At 27.9% G+C, this 24,357-nt stretch overlaps 1 protein-coding gene across 1 annotated transcript in view; it reads left to right on the top strand.

Annotated features, from left to right (window-relative positions):
• The first annotated feature begins 5,630 nt into the window (after window positions 1-5,630).
• Window positions 5,631-24,357, top strand: part of LOC109607668 (relaxin receptor 2) — a 65,279-nt gene continuing 46,552 nt past the window's right edge. Inside the window, exon 1 of the mRNA XM_049967023.1 lies at window positions 5,631-5,769. Coding sequence (XP_049822980.1) covers window positions 5,688-5,769 — 82 coding nt within the window. The 5' untranslated portion in view covers window positions 5,631-5,687. The remainder of the gene's footprint in view (window positions 5,770-24,357) is intronic.

The raw sequence follows: 24,357 nt of genomic DNA, 5'->3' as shown, positions 1-24,357 counted from the left end.
GACCCTCGCTGTCTCGCCTTGGCATTGATCTAAAGAGGTGGTCAATTTCAGCTTGAGGTAACTCATTCCATGCCACCTTTACTTAACGTTGAATGTCTGGCAAAGTATGAGAAGACAGGACTGAATTTCGTGTCCTAAATACAAAATATTCAATATATAATAAATAAACACGTACGTACTGTGTTATAAAATAGTAAAATGAGACAAAAAAAGTTAAAATATTTATATATTTATGCATACAAGTGTTGGTGACGAGATCAGCCATTCACACCATGAATTAAAACGACATATAAAAATACCTAAAAAGAAATTTTTCACGTTAGATTGACACATTTTATCCCCCCATCTTGAGTTTATACATTTTATGCAAACGTCTCCGCCATAAAAACCCATTTAATCCCTTTTATTATGTATAAAAGTGCAGGAAACCACCCTTAACACATATTTATTTGGCAGCTTTCACTTCTTCGGACGATTTATCGATCCTTGTTACATGCGACTAAACCGCAACTGACCGTGGCTCGGGGGAATCCGATACACTTGTTAAGAAGATTGTGTCGATATTGCGAAATAGGCCGAATTTCGCTGATATTTTCCGGTTCCTACTTGCTCCATTTTCCGGTCGCCTAATCGAAGTGCCGAACGACAGAATCCATTAAACTGTCTTTGCCTAAACTTTATCACAAATATTAACAAACCTATTTTTGGGCTCGGTTGTTTTTACATGTAACAGGTAAAAATTGAACGTCCAGGTTTCTAATAATGCAGTACTAATTGCGGGGAGTGGTTGGACAAACACCATGCAAACGTGACTGCGCAATAAAATTTTAGTTTACAAATATATTAACCGCTTAACGATAGAGAAATTAATGAGCTTATTTTATCAATTAAGCAACGGTGGGCTGGAACTGTTTTGCTTCAAACGCCAATAAATTACGAAGTCGAACGGAAGGAGAATGTGGGATGTGTCAATGGACATAACATAAATATTATAAATTTGTAAAGGTATTCGTAGGTGTACGAATAAAAAAAAAAGAGATCAATGCGTGTGGATATTGAGATTTATCATATTTTTTTGAATTCGAACCTATAAATAAGGGGACAAAAGCAATATCTGTTTCAAAACATCTTTGACATTATACAACTTTCCAAACAAACCAAAAAAAGTATAGTCTACAACAGAAAATTTATCAGTTTTAGATTTTTTATATTATTATCAGTTATTCTAATCATAACATAACAATGAATTATTCGTAGGAGTATTGATAAAAATAAAATAAGTAAAAGTTGCTGCATTCAAACCTATAAATACTGGGTCAAAAGAAATATTTGTTTAAAAAATCCTTAATATTTTCAACTTTCTAAATATACTAAATAAGTTTATTCTAAAGGAAATAATCTATAGTTATTACCAGATTTTCTTATTATTATAAAGGTATAAAGGCTTTTAACACCGAATATATATATTTCTGTTATTGTTGTATTTTCTATGATTATATTAACATAACAACAAAGTTTTCGTAAGTGTACTAATAAAAAAGATTAATGCTTCGAGATTTTCATTTTTTATTTATAAATTAAGGCCTTTAATTATGGGGACAAAAAGAATACTTGTTTCAAAGAATCTTTAACATTATCAACTTTACAAATACCCTAAAAAAGTCTAATCTAAAAGTAAAAGTCTGTAGTTTTTGTCAGCTTTAATTTATTTCTATTATTATTACGTTTATTATAATTTTAACGTAACAACAAAGTATTCGAAGAAGGATTAATAAGGCAAGGACAATGCTTCAGGATTTTGAGATTAATCAATTTCTTTTTCTGAGTTTAGACCTATAAATAATGGGACAAAATGAATATTTGTTTCAAAACCTCCATAATATTATCAATTTTCCAAATAACTCTAAAAATGTCTTGTCTAAAAGAAAAAATCTATAGTTATTGCCAGCTTTAATTTATTTCTATTATTGACACATTGATTAAGTTTTAACATAACTACAAAGTATTCAAAGGAGTACTAATAAGGCAAGGTCAGTGCCTCAGGATTTTCAGATTTATCAATTTCATTTTCTGAATTCAGACATAAAATTAATGGGAGAAAAGGAATATTTGTTTCAAAACTTCCTTAACATTATCAACTTTCCAAATACTCTGTCTAATCTAAAAGAAAAAGTCTATAGTTATTGTCAGCTTTAATTTATTTCTATTATTGATACATTCATTATAATTTTAACATCATTACAAAGTATTTAAAGGAGTACTAATAAGGCAAGGTCAGTGCCTCAGGATTTTCAGATTTATCAATTTCATTTTCTGAATTCAGACCTAAAATTAATGGGACAAAAGAAATATTTGTTTCAAAACTTCCTTAACATTATCAACTTTCCAAATACTCTGTCTAATCTAAAAGAAAAAGTCTATAATTATTGTCAGCTTTAATTTATTTCTATTATTGATACATTGATTATAGTTTTAACATAACAACAAAGGAGTACTAATAAGGCAAAGTCAGTGCCTAAAGATTTTTAGATTTATCAATTTCATTTTCTGAATTCAGACCTTAAATTAATAGAACAAAAGGAATATTTGTTTCAAAACATCCTTAGCATTATCAACTTTCGAAATACTCTGTCTAATCTAAAAGAAAAAGTCTATAGTTATTGTCAGCTTTAATTTATTTCTATTATTGATACATTAATTATAGTTTTAACATCATTACAAAGTATTTAAAGGAGTACTAATAAGGCAAGGTCAGTGCCTCAGGATTTTCAGATTTATCAATTTCATTTTCTGAATTCAGACCTAAAATTAATGGGACAAAAGGAATATTTGTTTCAAAACTTCCTTAACATTATCAACTTTCCAAATACACTGTCTAATCTAAAAGAAAAAGTCTATAATTATTGTCAGCTTTAATTTATTTCTATTATTGATACATTGATTATAGTTTTAACATAACAACAAAGGAGTACTAATAAGGCAAAGTCAGTGCCTAAAGATTTTTAGATTTATCAATTTCATTTTCTGAATTCAGACCTTAAATTAATAGAACAAAAGGAATATTTGTTTCAAAACATCCTTAGCATTATCAACTTTCGAAATACTCTGTCTAATCTAAAAGAAAAAGTCTATAGTTATTGTCAGCTTTAATTTATTTCTATTATTGATACATTAATTATAGTTTTAACATCATTACAAAGTATTTAAAGGAGTACTAATAAGGCAAGGTCAGTGCCTCAGGATTTTCAGATTTATCAATTTCATTTTCTGAATTCAGACCTAAAATTAATAGGACAAAAGGAATATTTATTTCAAAACTTCCTTAACATTATCAACTTTCCAAATACACTGTCTAATCTAAAAGAAAAAGTCTATAATTATTGTCAGCTTTAATTTATTTCTATTATTGATACATTGATTATAGTTTTAACATAACAACAAAGGAGTACTAATAAGGCAAAGTCAGTGCCTAAAGATTTTTAGAATTATCAATTTCATTTTCTGAAGTCAGACCTAAAATTAATGGGACAAAAGGAATATTTGTTTCAAAACTTCCTTAGCATTATCAACTTTCCAAATACTCTGTCTAATCTAAAAGAAAAAGTCTATAGTTATTGTCAGCTTTAATTTATTTCTATTATTGATACATTAATTATAGTTTTAACATCATTACAAAGTATTTAAATGAGTACTAATAAGGCAAGGTCAGTGCCTCAGAATTTTCAGATTTATCAATTTCATTTTCTGAATTCAGACATAAAATTAATGGGACAAAAGGAATATTTATTTCAAAACTTCCATAACATTATCAACTTTCCAAATACTCTAAAAATGTCTAGTCTAAAAGAAAAAGTCTATAGTAATTGTCAGCTTTAATTTATTTGTTACATTTATTATTATTTTAACATAACAACAAAGTACTCTAAGAAGTACTAATAAGGCAAGTTCAGTGCTTCAGGATTTTGAGATTTATCAATTTCTTTTTCTGAATTCAGACCTATAAATAATGGGACAAAGGGAATATTTGTTTCAAAACTTCTTTAACATTATCAACTTTCCAAATACTTTAAAAAAAGTCTAGTCTTATAGAAAAAGTCTATAGTTATTGTGAATTTTAATTTATTTCTATTATTGTTACATTTATTATAACAACAAAGTATTTAAAGGGGTACTAATAAGGTAAGGCCAGTGCCACAGGATTTTGAGATTTATCAATTCCTTTTTCTGATTTCAGAGCTAAAATTAATGGGACAAAAGGAATGTTTGTTTCAAAAATTCCTTAACATTATCAACTTTCCACATACTCTAAAAATGTGTAATCTAAAATATTCAAAGGAGCACTAATAAGGCAAGGTCAATAATTCAGGGTTTTAAGATGTATCAATTTCTTTTTCTGAATTATTATGTAAATATTTGTTTCAAAGCATCTTTCTTAGCTTTATTAACTATCCAGATACATCAAAAAAGTAATGACTAAAAGGGAAATTCCATAGTTACTATAAACATATATTTTTTTCTCTTTTTGAGACGTTTATTATTAATTTGTAACTTAACTTAGGTATTCGTAAGAGTATTACTATACAAAAATAATGCTTCTGTATACTTATATTTTTCAACTTTCCATCAAATCAATAAAATCTTATTTTTAGCTATTATGAGTTATAAATTTTGTCTATTATTTTCACATTTATTATATATAATAATGTTGTCATGACAACTACTAAGAAAACAGCTTCCTACAAAAAAATTAGTAGGCTGAGTCGCAAATCGTCAAACGTTCATCAAATACCTCCGCCGCTTAATAACGAAACAATATTTCACCGTTTGCATATTTGCAAATAATTAACCCAAACACGAAATCGAACAAGATGCACAACGAAAGCGACATATTCTGCCTACGCGACGTGAAGGAGGGCGAGAACGACGGTTCCCAGATATTCTCGATCAACGGCTCGATGTCACGCAGGATCACACGTCGCGACCACAACAAACAGGCGAGCGCCTTCCAGTACGGCAGCGTGGCCCCCGAAGTGCGCCCCACGGCCGTGGAGGCGGGCGAGCCGGCTCCGGTACTGGAGACTGTCGACCCGGCCGAATCCCCGGAGCAGCCCGAACCGGTGCCGTTCCCGGACGACATGCCCAAAGACGTCTACGACAAGTTCGTCGCCGAGATGCGCGAGGAGCTGGGCGAGGAGGTGGTCGACGAGATACTCGAGAAGAAGAGACAAGAGAAGTTGGCCCAGATGGAGCGGTTGGCTCAGGAGGAGCTGGCGGCCCGCGAGGAGGTGGCGGCGCAGAAGAAGCTGGCGGCCCAGGACGAGTCCAAGGGCGCCAAGCCGAAGGACAGGACCGTTTTTGTTAAGCTCAAGCCGGAGGAGCGGGTCAGCGTGTCCAGCATTACCAGGAATCCGCTGACCGGAGCCGGCATGGAGTACGAGGAGCCCAAGAAGCACAAGAAGTCTGCGTGCGGCAAGGCAGAAAGACCTCTGTACTAGAGTAGTTTTGCATGATTATATATCTCACCCTTGATTAAATAAATACATTTTACAATTTTTGTGGCTTTCTTTTTGTTGCTTGGCAACTGGGCGACCAAAAACCAATCAAATCCGATTTGTTGTTGCAGATAGATCCATCAGCACAAATGGAGACGCATTAAACAAATCAACGATTCGAGAGGGAAAACAACGATGTCAACGTCTGATATGTTTGCCATTGTCGGACTGCTTTTGTTTATTAAAACTGCTCACGCATTAGAGGGCGTCACTGCAGGTAAGATGGCATAAATAAATTTATTAAGTTTGATGGTTCTATACAAATAAATGACGGTCGATTTATTACCGTCATGTAAATAATGATGTTAATTTTGGCGGGCATTAAAGAAATAGATATTGTATGTTTTAATAAGTCGTTGTGGAATTTGTTAATAGTGATATAAAACTAGTTTGGATACATTTTTGTTTTCAAACGTCAAATTACAAATACATCTTTTTCAGAAAACACAAATGAAGCTTTCTAAAATCAAATATTTTAGCCAAAATTCTTTTATTTAACGTGTACTGCTCAAATAATTTTAATTTAATATTTGTAATATATGTAATTTAGTATTTGTATATGTACAGTGGTGGAAAAAAGTGTAGAATATTTAATGTTTTTGCCACGTCACATTCGGTTCGGCCACTTTCACAAAGTTCAACTATTGAAATGATAAGTAAATGTGTTACTACTTTGAAACCGACTGAAAATGTTAAGATTTAGGTACAACTGAACGCAAATAAAATAATATTCCATACTATTTCCAAAAATATTTCATACTTTTTTCCACCACTGTACGTATATAAAGTTTGTATTTATTTTATAGTCTATTAATATTCTATAAAATGTTACATATATTTTATTTAATTAACTAGACATAAATATATTGACTTTAATTTTGAAAGAGATTTTTAATGATACAACAATAACACAAAAAATAATTATTAACATTATAGATTCTGGCATCCCATTTAAGTAGTATATCTCGTATTTTTAATATATTTTAATAAATTGCTATAATTAAGGCCACTACTGTATATTAAATTAATGTTTTAATAAGGATATTTAGTAACACTTATGGTAAATGATTGATTGGTGAACAATTAATAATTTATTTAATGAATATAATATTAAATTATCTTTTTTAAATAAATATTGTATTTAAAATTATTTTTTTACTGTACAGAATGTGTTTAATTAAGTAATTAAATAACTAAGTTACTTCTGTCAATATGCTAATGCTTTACAAAGTTTCACTATTGTTGTTATTAACACAGTCTAAAAGCTTCGAAACTAATTCGGATCAATTCGCCGAAATATGAGAACCGATATTGGAAAACTTCCAAGATAGGCAAAATTCAAAACTTGCTAACACTCTTTAAAACCACAATTAACCCGGACTATAAGACCCGGAGCATTTTATAGTTTCAGACAGTTCTATAGTGCTAATGAGAGAATTGAAAAGTCAGGAACGGGGCACTAACTTAATTACGTCTGTCAAAAGTTGATGACTATTATCATATTTTAAGATCGTATTTTTATAATTTCCAGGCAGATTCGAGGGGAATTTGCATTTTATTAAAAGTTTCTAGCTGATATTCAACGTTCATCCCTCTTAATGACCTCACAATGGACAGATGCTCGATTCTACTAAACTTTCTGACTCTGTCAATTACACTAGTTTGCATGAGGAAACGCATCATATGCTTTTGAAAATGTTTTTTAAAGTTTTTTAAAATATTCCTAGGAAGTTAATTTAAGCTGTAAGCTAATTTTTATAATGCTATATAAGTAAAAAAATATTTATATTAAATTTCCCATAGTTACTTATGAAGTGCATCTAATCAAACTCTTTTTAAACCCAGTAGAGTTATGTTAAATCTCCATAGAGAGCCTTTTAGAGCTTTAAAGAACTTTTGTTTAAAGATACCGAATTCCGTAAGCTGTTATCATTTCTTCACAACAAGTTTGATAATTATGTAAAAATGTTGTAGACTGAAAAGAAAAATTTCTAAAATGTAAAAAGTTGGTTTAATTTCAGTTAAAACACATATCTGCGAAACTCAAAAGGATGGACGTTTTTTATTTAATTCTAATTATCAAATGGATATTAATATGTAAACTTATTTTTATAAAGTTTGAAAGTAAAAAGATATAGAATAATACTTTTATATTCAATTTTTCTTAGTTGCTAATCCAGTTTTTATAGAAGAAAATAATTATGTTTAATCCTCTTCATATAAATTACGATCTAATAAAAAACCTAAAGGCTTGAGGCATTCGTGGTCCTGAATTTCAGCCTCCTATCATTGATTTTCAGATACTGATTTCTTAAAACATTAAAGAACGTTTGTTTAAAGGCACTCAAACTCTTCAGCTGTTGGCATGAAGACCTGTTTATTATTCATGATTTCTTCATAAACAAGTTTGATAATTATGTAAAAATTATTATACTAATACTTTTTTTAAAATACTATGCTTATCTTAACTAGTGAACAGTTTCAGCGATTTTTAATTATTATGAAAATGGGAGATTAGGATTATCTGAAATATAATCTGATCATAAAAAGTACGAAAACAAAATTAGCATACACAGATTGCACAGTACAAACTGGGAAAATAGCTAACGATAATATGGTAAAATGAAAACAAAAACTTGTAAAATTTAAAAAAGGCTAAGTCAGTTTATTTGGTTTAATTTCAGTTAAAGCACCAATCTATGAAGAGCAAATTAATACAAGTTTTCATTTAAATGATTATAATTATCAAATGGATATTAGATGAATGTACATTGGTTTAAAATGTTTATAAAAGGGCCCATTATACTATTAAATTTAAACTAACTGATAAAGTTTGAAAGTAAAAACATATAGAATAATAGACAGTTCTTTTATATTCAATTTTCCATAGTTATTGATTTATTTATGAAGTTCATGTATGTTGCTGCTAATCCAGTTCTTATAGAAGCAAGTAATTATGTAAAAGCCTCTTCATATAAAACACGATCTAATAAAAAATAAACTGAAGACTTCAAGCATTAATGGTCCTGAATTTCAGTCTCCTATCACTGATTTTCAGATAGTGCTTTCTTGAAACACTAAAGAACTCTTCAGCTGTTGGTATGAAGACCTGTTTATTATTCATGATTTCTTCAGAAACAAGTTTGATAATTATGTAAAAATTATTAAGGATTTATTACTTTTTTTAAAATACTATGCTTTCTTAACTAGAGTACTTTTCTCCTAATTTAGAAGTTGAACATGATAAATAAACTGAACAATTTCAGCAATATTTAATTATTATGAAAATAAGATATTATATTTATCTGAAAGACGACCAAGTCAGTTTATTTGGTTTAATTTCAGTTAAAGCACCAATCTACAAATAGCAAAATAATATACGTTTTTATTTAAATGATTGTAATTATTAAATGGATATTAGATGAATGTCTATGAGTTTAAAATGTTCATAAAAGTGTCCATTATACAATTAAGTTTAAACTATCTTTTATAAAGCTTGAAAGTAAAAAAATATAGAATAACAAATAGTACTTTTATATTCAATTTTCTGTAGTTAATGAATTATTTATAAACTTCATACATGTTGCTAATGCAGTTCTTATAGAAACAAGTAATTATGTTAAATCCTCTTTGTATAAATCACGATCTAATAAAAAAAACTGAAAACTTCAGGCATTAGTGCTCCTGTATTTCAGTCTCCTATCACAGTTTTTCAGATATTGTTTTCTTAGAACATTAAAGGACATTTATTTAAAGACACTCAAACCCTTCAGCTGTTGACATTAAGATCTATTTGTAGTTCATGGTTTCTTTAGAAACAAGTTTCTAATTCTAATTTAGAGACTGAATATGATAAATCAGCTGAAAAATTTCAACAATTTTTAATTTTTTTTTTTTTTGAAAATTATGTATAAAGATAAAATCAGCACAGACAGTTTTCTCAGTACAAACAGTGAAAATAACTGAAACTAATATTGGAAATTGAAAATAAAAAGTCCTAAAATGTAAAAAAAGAAACTACTGAAATTTCCGAATTCTACATAAAACTATTCCCCTGAAAATTAGCGTTTTGATTACAGTGCAAAAAAATGCAAAAGCCACATTTATAACCGAAGCTGGCCGAGCTCTCCCCTAACACGAATTGTTACTTTGCATCTCGATCAGCCGGTTCCTGAATAATAACTCTTCCTGATTTTAATGCGTACCGACAGGCGAACACCGGACGCAACATAAAACGTCGAACCGGTTTCGAAATTGCCAAGGAACTCGCCATTAATACGATGTCTTAATAAAATGCGACCAGTTTTTATGGCACCTAGGTCATGTTAAACGGAAAACATGCGGAAAATACCTAGATTTCGCTGTTTAATTTCCCCCGACGTGTCGACTGTCAGGCACATTTGTCTGAACGCAAATAAAATGCACCCTCCTTCGCATCGGGTTATTGATGATTTGCTTTCGTGCACTTGCATGCAAAGTCGAGAAAGTCGGGGCTGAAAAAACAACTGAAATTGCTAATGTGTCTGGTGTGTTGTTTTTGCGGGTAGGTGCAAAGTAATGGAGACGTTGAAAAACCTCATTAATTTTCCTGTCGCGATGCTAATTACCCCGAAGATCAATAATTTTAAGTGGCCGGCGTGCCTAATCCAATTAAACGGTGTTTTCGAAATTGATTTGCTCATAATTGGCTTCTTCCGGGGTTTTTGGGGTACAGTTAGGGCCGTGCCACGTGTTTCGGTTTACATGGTCTTAAATTCGGTGGTCATGTTTGGGGTGTTCGATAGACAATGAGATGCTTAGAGGCACAAAGGTGCATTGTTATCATCAAAGACACTTCAAACGGGAACACAATACGATAATCCTGTGGTTTACCGAGTGGCAATTATTAACGAGATCATGTTTCGGGTTACGTTGACGGTTGTGTATCCTTAAAATGCTCTCGTTTATTTCGGTCATTTCCACGTTTATGTGCATCGGTTGGTTTTATGAAAGCTGTAAAGTCAGTCGTCAAAAACGACGCATTTTTATCTAATCAAATGCAGATATGGCGTTAAGTCGAATGGTGATTTATTTTACTGGCTTGTAGATATTTTTACAATTCTCCTGGAATCAGTTCACATTGGGTAATAGTATTTCATATAAATATCTAAAGTCTGGAAGCCATAAATTTGTATTAAACTTTCTGGTAGAAATAAACAAAAAGTTTTGATTAATTTTAGTTATTTTATGTGTTTTGAACAACGTAATCTTAAACATTTGAGTGGAATTTAATTTGCTTACAATTCATGTTTGCCACAGTTAAGAATAAATATAAGAATTTTCTACGATAAAATTTAGTAATATGAAAAAAAAAAAAAACATACAAAGAAACAGAAAAATTTATACCATATATAAAAACATTAATTTTAAACGTGTTAACATTAAATTAAAAATATTTTATTTAATTTTTAATTATAAAAATATATAGTAAAAGAAATTATAATACTTAAACAGAAAATATATATATAAATTTTTAAAGTTTAAAAATTTAATTTCAATTACTAAATGAAAATCAAAAAAATATTAACAAAATACATATAAGTTAAATTGACTTAAAAATAATTAATTATTTTTAAAGAAATATTAAAAAATGAATTATTAATTTTTAATTCATTTACAAAAAATATATAATAGTAAACAGATTTTAAAAATAAAGACTTCATTAACTTTTAATTAAAATATTTATATTTAATAATCAATTAATAATCTTAAAAAATATATTAAGTAAGTTATTATTTTTAATATATATATATATATATATATATATATATATATATATATATATATATTAAATATATATATATATATATATATATATATATATATATATATATATATATTAAAATTATTTTAATTGTTAATTAATAATTCTATTCAGATTCTATCACTTAGATTGAACTGAATTTTTAAAGAAATATTTTAAAAGTAATTATTAATTTTTATTTTTTTTTAATTAAACATAAATAAATTGAATTAAAAATTATATATTAATTATTTTTAATGAAATATTTAATAGCTAAATATTAATTTTAAATTTACAAACATATTTTTTTTAATTAAATTTAGAAAAATTAGTAAACTTAATAATTTTAAAAATATAAAACTTCATTAACATTTTGTTAAAAAATATATATTCAACAATCTATTAATAATTTAAAAAAATATATTAAGTAAATAGAAAAAATAGTAAAAACACTAATTTTAAGTAAAATATTTCATAACATTTAATTTCAAAAGTATATTATTATTATTTAATTATTTATTAATGATTAATAAAATATTAATTAATAACAGATTCGAACTTTTAAGTTAAATTATATTAAAAATTGAAATTTAATTATTTTTAAAGAAATATTTTAAAAGTAATTATTAATTTTTTTTTATTTATTTATTTTAATTAAACATTTAAGTTAAATTAAAATAAAATTTGTGGTAATAAATTTTTAAAAATATATATAATTTTTTAATAAAAATAAAATAATTTAATTAAAGAAATATATATTCAACAATGAATTGATAATTTAAAAATATATATTAAATAATTAAAAAAATAGTAAAAACACTAATTTTATATCAATTATCATTTAATTTTAAAAATATATATCTAATTATTAATTAGCGAATAATAAAATATTAATTAATAACAGATTCTAGCAATTAAATTGAAAATTGTATATTAATTAATAATTAAAATATTATCATTTAAATTGAATTGCATGGTTTATTTTTAAAGAAATATTTAATAATTAATTGTTAATTAATTATTTAAATATTAATAAAAGATATTCTATTATTTAACTTAAACATACAAAAATTAGTAAACATATTTTTTCTAAAAGTTAAAAATTTCATTAAACATTTAAATTGAACTGAACTGAAAATTATACGATTTATTTAAAGAAAAAACAATTATTAATTTCTAATTCTGTAACAAAATGAAAATTAATCAATATTTTTAAAATATAAAACTCCATAGACATTAAATTAAAAAATAAATAAATAAATAAATAAACAGAAATAAATAAAAAATATTAATAGATCAATAATAAAAATGTAAAATTTTGTTAACATTAAATTAAAAAGTATATAATTAATTATTAATAAAAAATATATAATAATAAAGTTATAAAAATTTATTATTAAATTTAATAATATAAAATACTAATTTTGAAAGTGAGAAATTAATTTTAAATAAAATATATATATTTAATTATTAATTAAAAATATTAAACATACATTATTTTATTTATAGATTATTTCTATCAAAATATTGAAAATAGAAAGTATTATGTTATGTATATATAATTTTAATTTTTTTTTCAATTAACAATATGGTAAATTTTATGGTTTACACTTTACAAAATTATTTTATTTACCTTTTTACACTTGCAAAGTTTCCACGAGAGAAGTAAATATTTATCACCATCTTATTAATCAGTTATTCCATATAAATTCCTGAAATACAAAACCACAAATTTGTATCATATTTCCAAACAAATTATTTTTTGTTATTTATATGTTTGGATATGGTAACCTTTAACATTTGAATTATTATTTATGGAAATTTTCTTTAACTTATATTACATTTAATGTCCATATAATTCTTCTTTGTGACATTTAAGGAAATGACTAGTTTGCATAATAAACTCTGGTAGTGTTCCCATTACTTTTGGTCCATTGTTAAACCTGTTGAATTCAATCAATGTCAAAGTTAAAAACCACAAAGAAGTAAGTTTGCACTAAGATGTTTTCTTGGCAAATAAAAGTATTGTGTAAGCCATAAATTTGTAAAGTAATTGACTGCGATAAAGACTGAATATTAATTGCCCTTTTAGCACATTGAAATAAACCCACGTTAACGCTAACAACGCAATTTCCAATTTGGTTAATTACACCGGCAATTCGTTTTTTGCTGTTCTCATCGGTTATTTCAAAGGACTGCAATTTACCGGTCCAAAATTGGAAAATTACAATATTAAATAATAATTATTTTCCCCGTCAAATTGATTTAACACCTAAATAATGTTAATTAATCTTTTTCGTCTATTGACTAGTCCACTCGTCCAAATTAAATTCGTCACCAAAGAATTGTCGGATTGTTGGACGGAAGTTTGGACAGTTTCCTAAGAGTTTAAGGACTGGGAAATCCGATCTAATTTAATCAGTACATGTGTGAAATTCACCACGCTTCCTATTTTAATTTATTCGTTTGCGTTTATACTTTATACAGATAGTGTATAATCCGCATCAAACGTCAATTACTCCGAAATCCGATAATCTGTTTTGACACAATTAACTTTGACGGGACCTAAACTAAGTTTGTGACGTGGCCTTTTTAGTTTTGCGATCTGGAATTCGTACGCGTAAAATTTTAGCGTGAAAGCTGTTTACATAAATGCGGGCTTGTCCCTTGATTGAGGAAAGTGATCCAGTTTTTTCGATTGATTGTTTCGTGCCTGTTTCCGTGATCTTGTAATCGCCTCTTTGGTCCACATACCGATTTTTTTCGATCGTGGTTACGTTCAAATAAGGAAACGGTTATAAATTATTTTCCGAAACAGACATATTAACATCATTACTCTACATAAAAAAGTGTTTCATGTAGAAATGAAATTTAGTATGATAAAATTATATAATACAATAAGTAGAATTCTAGAATATTGACGCTTCTTTTAAGTTTAAATATCCTCAAAAATTTGTATTTTTTAAAAATTGGTCAGTATATTGGTCTGAAAAAAGGCATATTGTGGTACTTTAGTAAGGATCTTTATATATTGTAAAGATAACTATGGCAAATACCTAATTATCTCTAATGAAATGTACAAAAATAATTATTTTTAATTGTGTGTCTTAGAAAAGTGATCAAAATCAATCTTTTAACCTGTCAATTTCTCCTTACGTTTATTTATTTAGTAATAATCACTGAAAAGGTACACATACCAAATATTCCTTCTCTCTTTATATTCCATGTTTTCTAAATTTCTAGCATAGAGTCTTAGAAAAATAATTAAAATCAATATTATCCTTACTTAATTATACAAAGGACTCTCTTACGAATATCTTGAGTCCTTTGACATGTCAATTTCTCTTTTCGTTTTTACATTAGGTAAAGTAATAATTACTGGAAAGGTACATTTACCAAATTTTCCTTCTCTCTGTGATGTTACTGTCTCAATGAGCAAGATCAAAATATTATAAACATTCCTTTGGGCAGTAGAATGAAGGCTCGAAGAAAGTTCATGAATGTTGCTTTTGTTGATTACATTCTCTTCTCTGAAATTTGTTTCTATTAAAAAACTAAAGACTTGTTCCATGTTCTTCTCTGAAATATGCTTCTAGTAAAAAAATGAAGACTTTACGTTCCATGTTTTTTAAATTTCTAGCATAGAGTCTTAGAAAAATTATTAAAATCAATATTATCCTTACTTAATTATACAAAGGACTCTTTTACGAATATCTTGAGTTATTTGATATGTCAATTTCTCCTTACGTTTTTACATTTGGAAGGAATAATTACTGGGAAGGTACATTTACCAAATTTTCCTTCTCTCTGTGATATTACTGTCTCAATGAGCAAGATCAAAATATTATAAGCATTCCTTTGGGCAGTAGAATGAAGGTTCAAAGAAAGTTCATGAATGTTGCTTTTGTTGATTAAATTCTCTTCTCTGAAATTTGCTTCTATAAAAAACTAAAGACTTGTTCCGTGTTCTTCTCTGAAATCTACTTCTAGTAAAAAACTGAAGACTTTATGTTCCATATTTTCTAAATTCCTAGCATAGAGTCTTAGAAAAATGATTCAAATCAATATTATCCTTACTTAATTATACAAAGGACTTATTTGCGAATATCTTGAGTCCTTTTACATGTCAATTTCTCCTTACGTTTTTACATTTGGAAGTAATAATTACTGGGAAGGTACATTTACCAAATTTTCTTTCTCTCTTTGATGTTACTGTCTCAATGAGCAAGATCAAATGATTATAAACATTCCTTCGGGCAGAAGAATGAAGGTTCGAAGAAAGTTCATGAATGTTGCTTTTGTTGATTAAATTCTCTTCTCTTAAATTTGTTTCTATTAAAAAACTAAAGACTTGTTCCATGTTCTTCTCTGAAATCTGCTTCTAGTAAAAAACTGAAGACTTTATGTTCCATGTTTTCTAAATTTCTAGCATAGAGTCTTAGAAAAATGATTAAAATCAATATTATCCTTACTTAATTATACAAAGAACTCTTTTACGAATATCTTGAGTCCTTGGACATGTCAATTTCTCCTTACGTTTTTACATTTGGAAGTAATAATTACTGGGAAGGTACATTTACCAAATTTTCTTCTCTCTTTGATGATACTGTCTCAATGAGCAAGATCAAAATATTATAAACATTCCTTTGGGCAGTAGAATGATGGCTCGAAGAAAGTTCATGAATGTTGCTTTTGTTGATTAAATTCTTTTCTCTGAAATTTGCTTCTATTAAAAAACTAAAGACTTGTTCCATGTTCTTCTCTGAAATCTGCTTCTAGTAAAAAACTGAAGACTTTATGTTCCATGTTTTCTAAATTTCTAGCAGAGTCTTAGAAAAATGATTAAAATCAATATTATCCTTACTTAATTATACAAAGGACTCTTTTACGAATATCTTGAGTCCTTTGACATGTCAATTTCTCCTTACGTTTTTACATTTGGAAATAATAATTACTGGGAAGGTACATTTATCAAATTTTCCTTCTCTCTTTGATGTTACTGTCTTAATGAGCAAGGTCAAAATATTATAAACATTCCTTTGGGCAGAAGAATGAAGGTTCGAAGAAAGTTCATGAATGTTGCTTTTGTTGATTAAATTCTCTTCTCTGAAATTTGCTTCTATTAAAAAACTAAAGACTTGTTCCATGTTCTTCTCTGAAATCTGCTTCTAGTAAAAAACTGAAGACTTTATGTTCCATATTTTCTAAATTCCTAGCATAGAGTCTTCGAAAAATGATTAAAATCAATATTATCCTTACTTAATTATACAAAGGACTTATTTGTGAATATCTTGAGTCCTTTGACATGTCAATTTCTCCTTACGTTTTTACATTTAGAAGTAATAATTACTGGGAAGGTACATTTACCAAATTTTCCTTCTCTCTGTGATGTTACTGTCTCAATGAGCAAGATCAAAATATTATAAACATTCCTTGGGGCAGTAGAATGAAGGTTCGAAGAAAGTTCATGAATGTTGCTTTTGTTGATTAAATTCTCTTCTCTTAAATTTGTTTCTATTAAAAAACTAAAGACTTGTTCCATGTTCTTCTCTGAAATCTGCTTCTAGTAAAAAACTGAAGACTTTATGTTCCATGTTTTCTAAATTTCTAGCATAGAGTCTTAGAAAAATGATTAAAATCAATATTATCCTTACTTAATTATACAAAGAACTCTTTTACGAATATCTTGAGTCCTTGGACATGTCAATTTCTCCTTACGTTTTTACATTTGGAAGTAATAATTACTGGGAAGGTACATTTACCAAATTTTCCTTCTCTCTTTGATGTTACTGTCTCAAAGACCAAGATCAAAATTCTCTGTTTGATAATTCCATCTATATCACTGAGCAAGATCTAAATGTTATAAATATTCCATTTGGCCAGTAGAACAAAGGTTCGAAGAAAGATTATTAAAGTTACTATTCCAACTTTTATTGAAGCAGGTAGAATAGGTTAAATTCTCTTCTCTGAAGACCTTATGTTCCATGTTTTCTAAATTTTAAACATAGGGTGTTTTAGAATGATTAATATTCTAAATTTTAATCTAAATTACTGTGTTTACCGAATTGTTGATAATAGATATATTCCTATAAATAAAGGGAAACATTTTTTAACTCTATCTATCTTGTTAAAACTAAATAAGCAGCAGGAGTTGATAGTACTAACACGAAACAGCCTATAAAAAATCCTTTTACAGTCAAATATACTTTAAGTGCGAAAGGTTTGACGAAAAGGCAATCTCACTAAAGGTTGATTAAAGGATCGGAAAAAATAAATCGAAGCTCCGTTTTTACCGGCGCCACTTTATATAAGATTTTTAGACATGAAAGTTCATCGACAATTTGTTAAAATAACATATTTTTTCCATAAAGGCGATTATTATTCGGTTGACGTAATTGAAATTGTTTTCCGAAGAGTCGGGATTTTAAATTAGGTGTTTAAACGAACACGGGACGAACAAAATAGAATTAAAAACGTTAAACGTAATGGTCCATGCAAATGGACGAGAATCTATTTAAAATGGAAAAGTGCGAATTGCTTTGTTCAATTTGAATTTAATTTCGGAGACAGGTAAGACATACCAGGCGTTTTAATAAGACGTTTCATTTTCATTATGTTCTAAGCGTTTTAATTTGCGTACGAAAGTAAAAAGTCTTCCAATTGTCTGACCAAATATAAAACGTAACGAAAATGATTTTCTCCACTTTGTCGCCCCGTAATTCAATTTTGGCCGGTCGCGGTGCATCTGCGTACGGAAAACAAAGTTTTTTCATTTATCAATCTGATCTGTGTAGTCGTATACAAATGGGCCGAGACAGTTGAGAAGCACTCTTTCCGATTAAAATTATCCCCTGTAACTTTACTTGTGCTGATATTCGAGAATTACTTTGTTTTTATTAAATGTCACGTGTCATTATTATTTATTTGGCAGTTTATTTGCTTAGCATTAGAAAGGTAATTAAGGAAAATTAGGTGCGTGTCAAGGACAAAGCATTTCAAAATTGAATTATTTTTATTCAGAGTTAATACTTTCATGAATACTATAAAAGCCAATTTAGGAACTCATTTTAGCTCTTATAATCATAAATATAAAACCTTTCAGATAATGCAAAATATTTTATTCAGAAAAGCTACTTTCAGTAATATTAACTAGGAAAGTTAATTAAATTTAACTCTTACAATAATAATCATAAAACATTTTCGATGGCTAATTGGTTTATTTCATTCAAGGTGTTAATTAAAGAATTCATTTCACCTCTTATAATAATGAATATAAAACAGTACATTCGAATTAAACTTTTTTATAATTGAATACTGTAAAAGCTAATCAAGGAAATAGTTTTACCTCTATTTATAATAGATATAAAACTTTCCGTAAGTTTCTAATTGAATTATTTATTCACAAAAATAGGTCCATGAATATTATAATAATGGACATAAAACATTTAATATGATTTCAACTAAATTATTTTATTTATAAAAATATTTCAATGAATACTATAAAAGCTAATCAGGGAAACAATTTTACCTCTATTTATAATAGATATAAAACTTTCCATAAGTTTTTAATTCAATTATTTATTCACAAAAATAGGTCCATAAATATTATAAAAGCTAATTAAAGAACTTATTTCACCTCTTATAATAATGGACATATAACATTTAATATGATTTCTACTAAATTATTTTATTTATAAAAATATTTTAATGAATACTATAAAAGCTAATCAGGGAACTAATTTTACCTCTATTTATAATAGATATAAAACTTTCTATAAGTTTCTAATTGAATTATTTATTCACAAAAATAGGTCCATGAATATTATAAAAGCTAATTAAAGAACTTATTTTATCTCTTATAATAATGGACGTAAAACATTTAATATGATTTCAACTAAATTATTTTATTTATAAAAATATTTTAATGAATACTATATATAAAACTGTCCATAAGTTTCTAATTGAATTATTTATTCACAAAAAATACGTCCATGAATATTATAAAAGCTAATTAAAGAACTTATTTCACCTCTTATAATAATGGACGTAAAACATTTAATATGATTTCAACTAAATTATTTTATTTATAAAAATATTTTAATAAATAATATAAAAGCTAATCAGGGAAATCATGTTACCTTTATTTACAATAGATATAAAACATTACATAAGTTTCTAATTGAATTATTTATTACCAAAAAATACGTCCATAAATATTATAAAAGCTAATTAAAGAACTTATTCCACCTCTTATAATAATTGACATAAAACATTTAAAATGATTTCAACTATTTCACCTCTTATAATAATGGACGTAAAACATTTAATATGATTTCAACTAAATTATTTTATTTATAAAAATATTTTAATAAATAATATAAAAGCTAATCAGGGAAATCATGTTACCTTTATTTACAATAGATATAAAACATTACATAAGTTTCTAATTGAATTATTTATTACCAAAAAATACGTCCATAAATATTATAAAAGCTAATTAAAGAACTTATTCCACCTCTTATAATAATTGACATAAAACATTTAAAATGATTTCAACTAGTTTATATTATTTATAAAAATATTGTCATGAATATTATAAAAACTAATCAAGGAAATCAATTCACCTCTATTTACAATTGACATAAAAAGCTGCATAAGTTTCTAATTGAATTATTTACTCATAAAAAATGCATCCTTAAACATTATAAAAGCTAACCTTTCATGTGTACTATAAAAGCTAATTAAAATGTTATTTTTCTCTTATAGGTATTAACATTAACACATAATACAATAAAATAATTGGTATTATTTTATTTAGAAAATATGTTTTAAAATTATCTTAACCTATATAATATATTTAAAATAATAATCGTTAGAAACAGTAATATCCATATGTTGCAGGAACAGTTTTCTAAGAAACCACAACAAGAAAAACAAAACAAAACAAAAAGTATCTAAGGTTTCGTTTCATAAAATCAATTCCACACACCGAAGTAAGTAAACAACATTGGAAAGATATTATTTTCCTAATAATTTTCCGTGAAAAATCCGTTAACAATTTTCCATTATTATTATTTTACTGTGACATTTACGATACCTACCTAACAAAAATAATGTTTAAGTATTTATGCAGTTGACAATGAACACTGTAGGTGCTTAAACTGAAAGATGCAAACAAACTTTAATGGTATTTGCACAACAGAACATTCCTGGTTACTTCTTGTCGAGTTAATGCAAGTTTCTTTGAAGCATCTCAATGGAAGTTTAGCGAATTAGTCAACTTTGTTATGAAGGTCTCTGCATTCACCTCATGTTTTATTTAAGTCTCTTATAATATTTTTAATGTTTATTGATCAGATTTGTCTTAATTTTCCTGCATAAAACGCGGAAATAAAATGTTACCACCCATTATTAGATTGTTGAACGTGATAGTCGAAGATTTCTAGGGACTAAAAGCGATTGAAAATACGACATTGAAATCACATTAGATAGATTAAAATGGACACGTACTTAACGAATGTGGCAATCTGATTTCTTTCACAAAAAAAATCTCCGTCCATCACGCTTTTAGGGGGGATTTTTTTATTATTTTACTGAATACGTGACTTTTCCAGCTTACACCAATATTTAACAATCTTCGTTAAATATTCCTGAACTTATCTAATTTTTTTTTTTGAGTTGAAGTTTTGCGAATTTGATAACTTTTCCGGTTCGTTTGTTCGTGATTTTTAACGCACCTAAAAGTTAATTGTGTCGTACAACTTTTAAATGTGCTTTCGGAGTTCCTGCGAACAGATTGAAACGATATGTTCCAATAAGGAAGTGCAGGGGCACGTTCCACTTAAAGGAATAAACGGTGTGATTTCATTTTCGCAATGAGATTCCCCCGATTATCACAATTTGGTCGGATTTCCTGGCTTGAATTTTTATTTTGGTTGGAAATTATTTTATTAATATTGAATTTTTACGTAATATACTTAAAAATTCAAAAGCTTGGATTTATCACCAGATACATATGAGCTTTTAAAAGGCCATTTTAAAAATTTGAATTACTGTGGTTATATCACAACACATTAGACAGATTAAAACGATACACGAATAAATGTTTTGCTTATTTTAAGTTCCCTGATCAGATAGAATGCAGTTGGATTTAAAAGTCGTTAAAAATATTATTGTGAAAGTTCTCATTTTTTGAATTGAATAGATTCAATTCTTTGTACGTGTGTAGGTCTGTGACTAAAATACATAAAGTGTGACGACTTCCATTTAAAGTAAGATTTATTGAAACCAATAAAATATACATTTTCCACAATATGCGTGTGTGAGTTCTTTTTGTGTTTGTGCTTTGGTTTCTATAAAGATTTCCACTTCTAAGTCGAAGCGAATACAGAATTTTCCATCACTATATCGATCTGATTTTTATTGTTGTATCTAAAACAGTGTGAATCGCATTAAATATAATTGCTTAAAATATTAATAACCATGTGTAATATAAAACAAATCTATTTATATAAATTATTAGAATGAACACTTTTAGGAAAATCCACAATATTTAAATGTTACATATGTGATAAAATATTCTATAAATATGTATTATAATTTTATTGTTAAATTCTAAGGAAATACTACTTTATTTCTATGATTGGAATTTTTATTATAATTACATATCTCTTTTTATTTAAAATTACATATTGTGGTCATATTTGTTGTTTGCAGTGTTAGTTAATATAATAATCATTGAATGTATCTACAGTAAATAATGTAACCAAAAATCATATTAATTAACAAATAAAATAAACAGTAATTTAAGTAGTAATTAAAGAAAAAGAGGCAAAAGAAGGTCAAAGTCACCACTAACGGTACAAACATAGATAGGATCTGAATTGATACAGGTTTAAATTATGTGTATTTCAGCAGTGTATTTTATCCGCAGTGGCTCATACCTCCCGTCTGTATATTGAATGCACGTCTCTTATGTTCTACTTCCATGCGCAGTAACAACGGTGAGATATAACTGATGCTCACGCTAAATATATTTAATAATTGTTTATTGTTAAAATTTTAAAACAATTTTTTGATGCATTTTTTAGTTTTAACTTGTCATCATTATGATCATATGTTTCATTTATTTTTATATTTTATATTTTATTTATTATAATACAAAAAATGTTAAGTAAGATTTTAAATTAATACAAAAATACAATTATTTTTTGCTTATTATTTAAATAGAAGTTTTACGTAACAAAAGTGTACAAAATTATGAGTATACAGGAGTAGTGATTATTATAGCAACTGTTAAAATATTAATATGTCGCAGCGCGGTCAGGATTATCGGCCATTTCGAATATTAAATAACACGCAAATAGTCCTTACAATGTAATTGAACTAACAGGCACAGGATTACAACTAATAGTCAAACAATTAGGGAGGAGTCGTATGAAACGCGGTGATCCCGACGGTTATGCCAAGCCAAGACTTCTACGCAGCTTCCCTGACGGAGCTTAACTGTCCGCCCTCGCAGGTCTCCTCTACCGTCACCCTCGGTTCGAGTACCATCCCCTGCTTAGCACTTCCGCTGATTCCACCCAAGTACTATAAGTATGCAACCCATAGTACTACTTGCGTTTCACATGAACCCTCCGACACGGCCATTCTGACAAGTCACACGTCCTCGTGTGATTTTCCTGCAAATTAAGTTCAAACAGTAATAGTTCATTCGGCTTTTCCTGACTAATATCAGACAATCAGACGTTAGTTTTATCAACCTTTCAAATCAAATGCATAAAAGTTTGCCCCAATGCGTGTTACATCTACGATATTTTCGAATATAAGACTAGAGTTTATCTATGGACATGAAAACCTCAAGATCTGCATCACTTAACCAGCAATACAGACTCGTCATCACTTAACCAGCGATGACTCTCAACAGAAATTATCACTTAACCAGCGATAAAATCTCTTCGCCACTTAACCAGCGACGGCTCTCACTAGAAATTATCACTTAATCAGCGATAAAATCTCTTCGCCACTTTACCAGCGACGGCTCTCACTAGAAATTATCACTTAACCAGCGATAAAATCTCTTCGCCACTTTACCAGCGACGGCTCTCAACTTAATCAGTGTCCACACAGTTTTCAGTCCAATGATAAAATAATAATAAAAAATATAAAAAAATGAATAAAATTAAGATTTAAACTATTATTTACGTTGATTCTTCTTCTTCAGAAAAAATGATTAAATCATCGTCATTGGGTACAAAGTTTTCTGGCATTTTCTTTATGCGGTCATACCAAATAAATATCTGTTACAAGACACTCATAAAATAATTATTACATTTTTACAATTAACTCTTTCCCAAAATAAGACAACCGATTCCATTCAACACAGGTACTGTTTAGATCTATTTCAAAATATCCAAACATGAACATTGATAATAATTCAAATGCCTTTGTTAATATTCCCAATTAAACACATGAATCATCGTCTAAACAATGATCATCTACACACAACGTCTCTACATTGCCTCTGCCCCCTGCGCCATGATCAAAACCAACTGATTTTGCACTTGCAGTTACAGATCGACACATGTAAGACAATCCACAGTCTCACTACTGGGACTCAAACTGACGTCTCTTTCAACGCCTTCAAGTTCAACTGGAATATAACTTTCTGGCATTTTCCACGATTTTTCATGCGCTTACTTATAAGTTCGATTGCTACTTAATGACTTCAAAAATATAGATTACCATTCAATACCTCTATCAGGAAGAAAACAATTCTAAACATAGGATCAAATTTTGTTTGGTGTCTGACTTTAGAGCGATCAAACATGACTTTATGATATTTATGTAAATTTTGCATACTTCATAAACTTGATATACAAGATATTGAATAGACTTTTTTTAAGAAAAGAACATTTCTCCGTATTAAAAGAAAATCTAGCTTTTGTCAGTTTCTATGTCTAAATTTTGAAAATTAATTTTGTAGGAATCGTTTAAAACGCACATGTTAACTACATTGAT

This window comes from Aethina tumida, chromosome 4, assembly GCF_024364675.1.
Source record: "Aethina tumida isolate Nest 87 chromosome 4, icAetTumi1.1, whole genome shotgun sequence".
Lineage (NCBI taxonomy): Eukaryota > Metazoa > Arthropoda > Insecta > Coleoptera > Nitidulidae > Aethina > Aethina tumida.
Note: the sequence above shows the minus strand (reverse complement) of the source record. Positions and strands in the feature narration are given on the sequence as shown.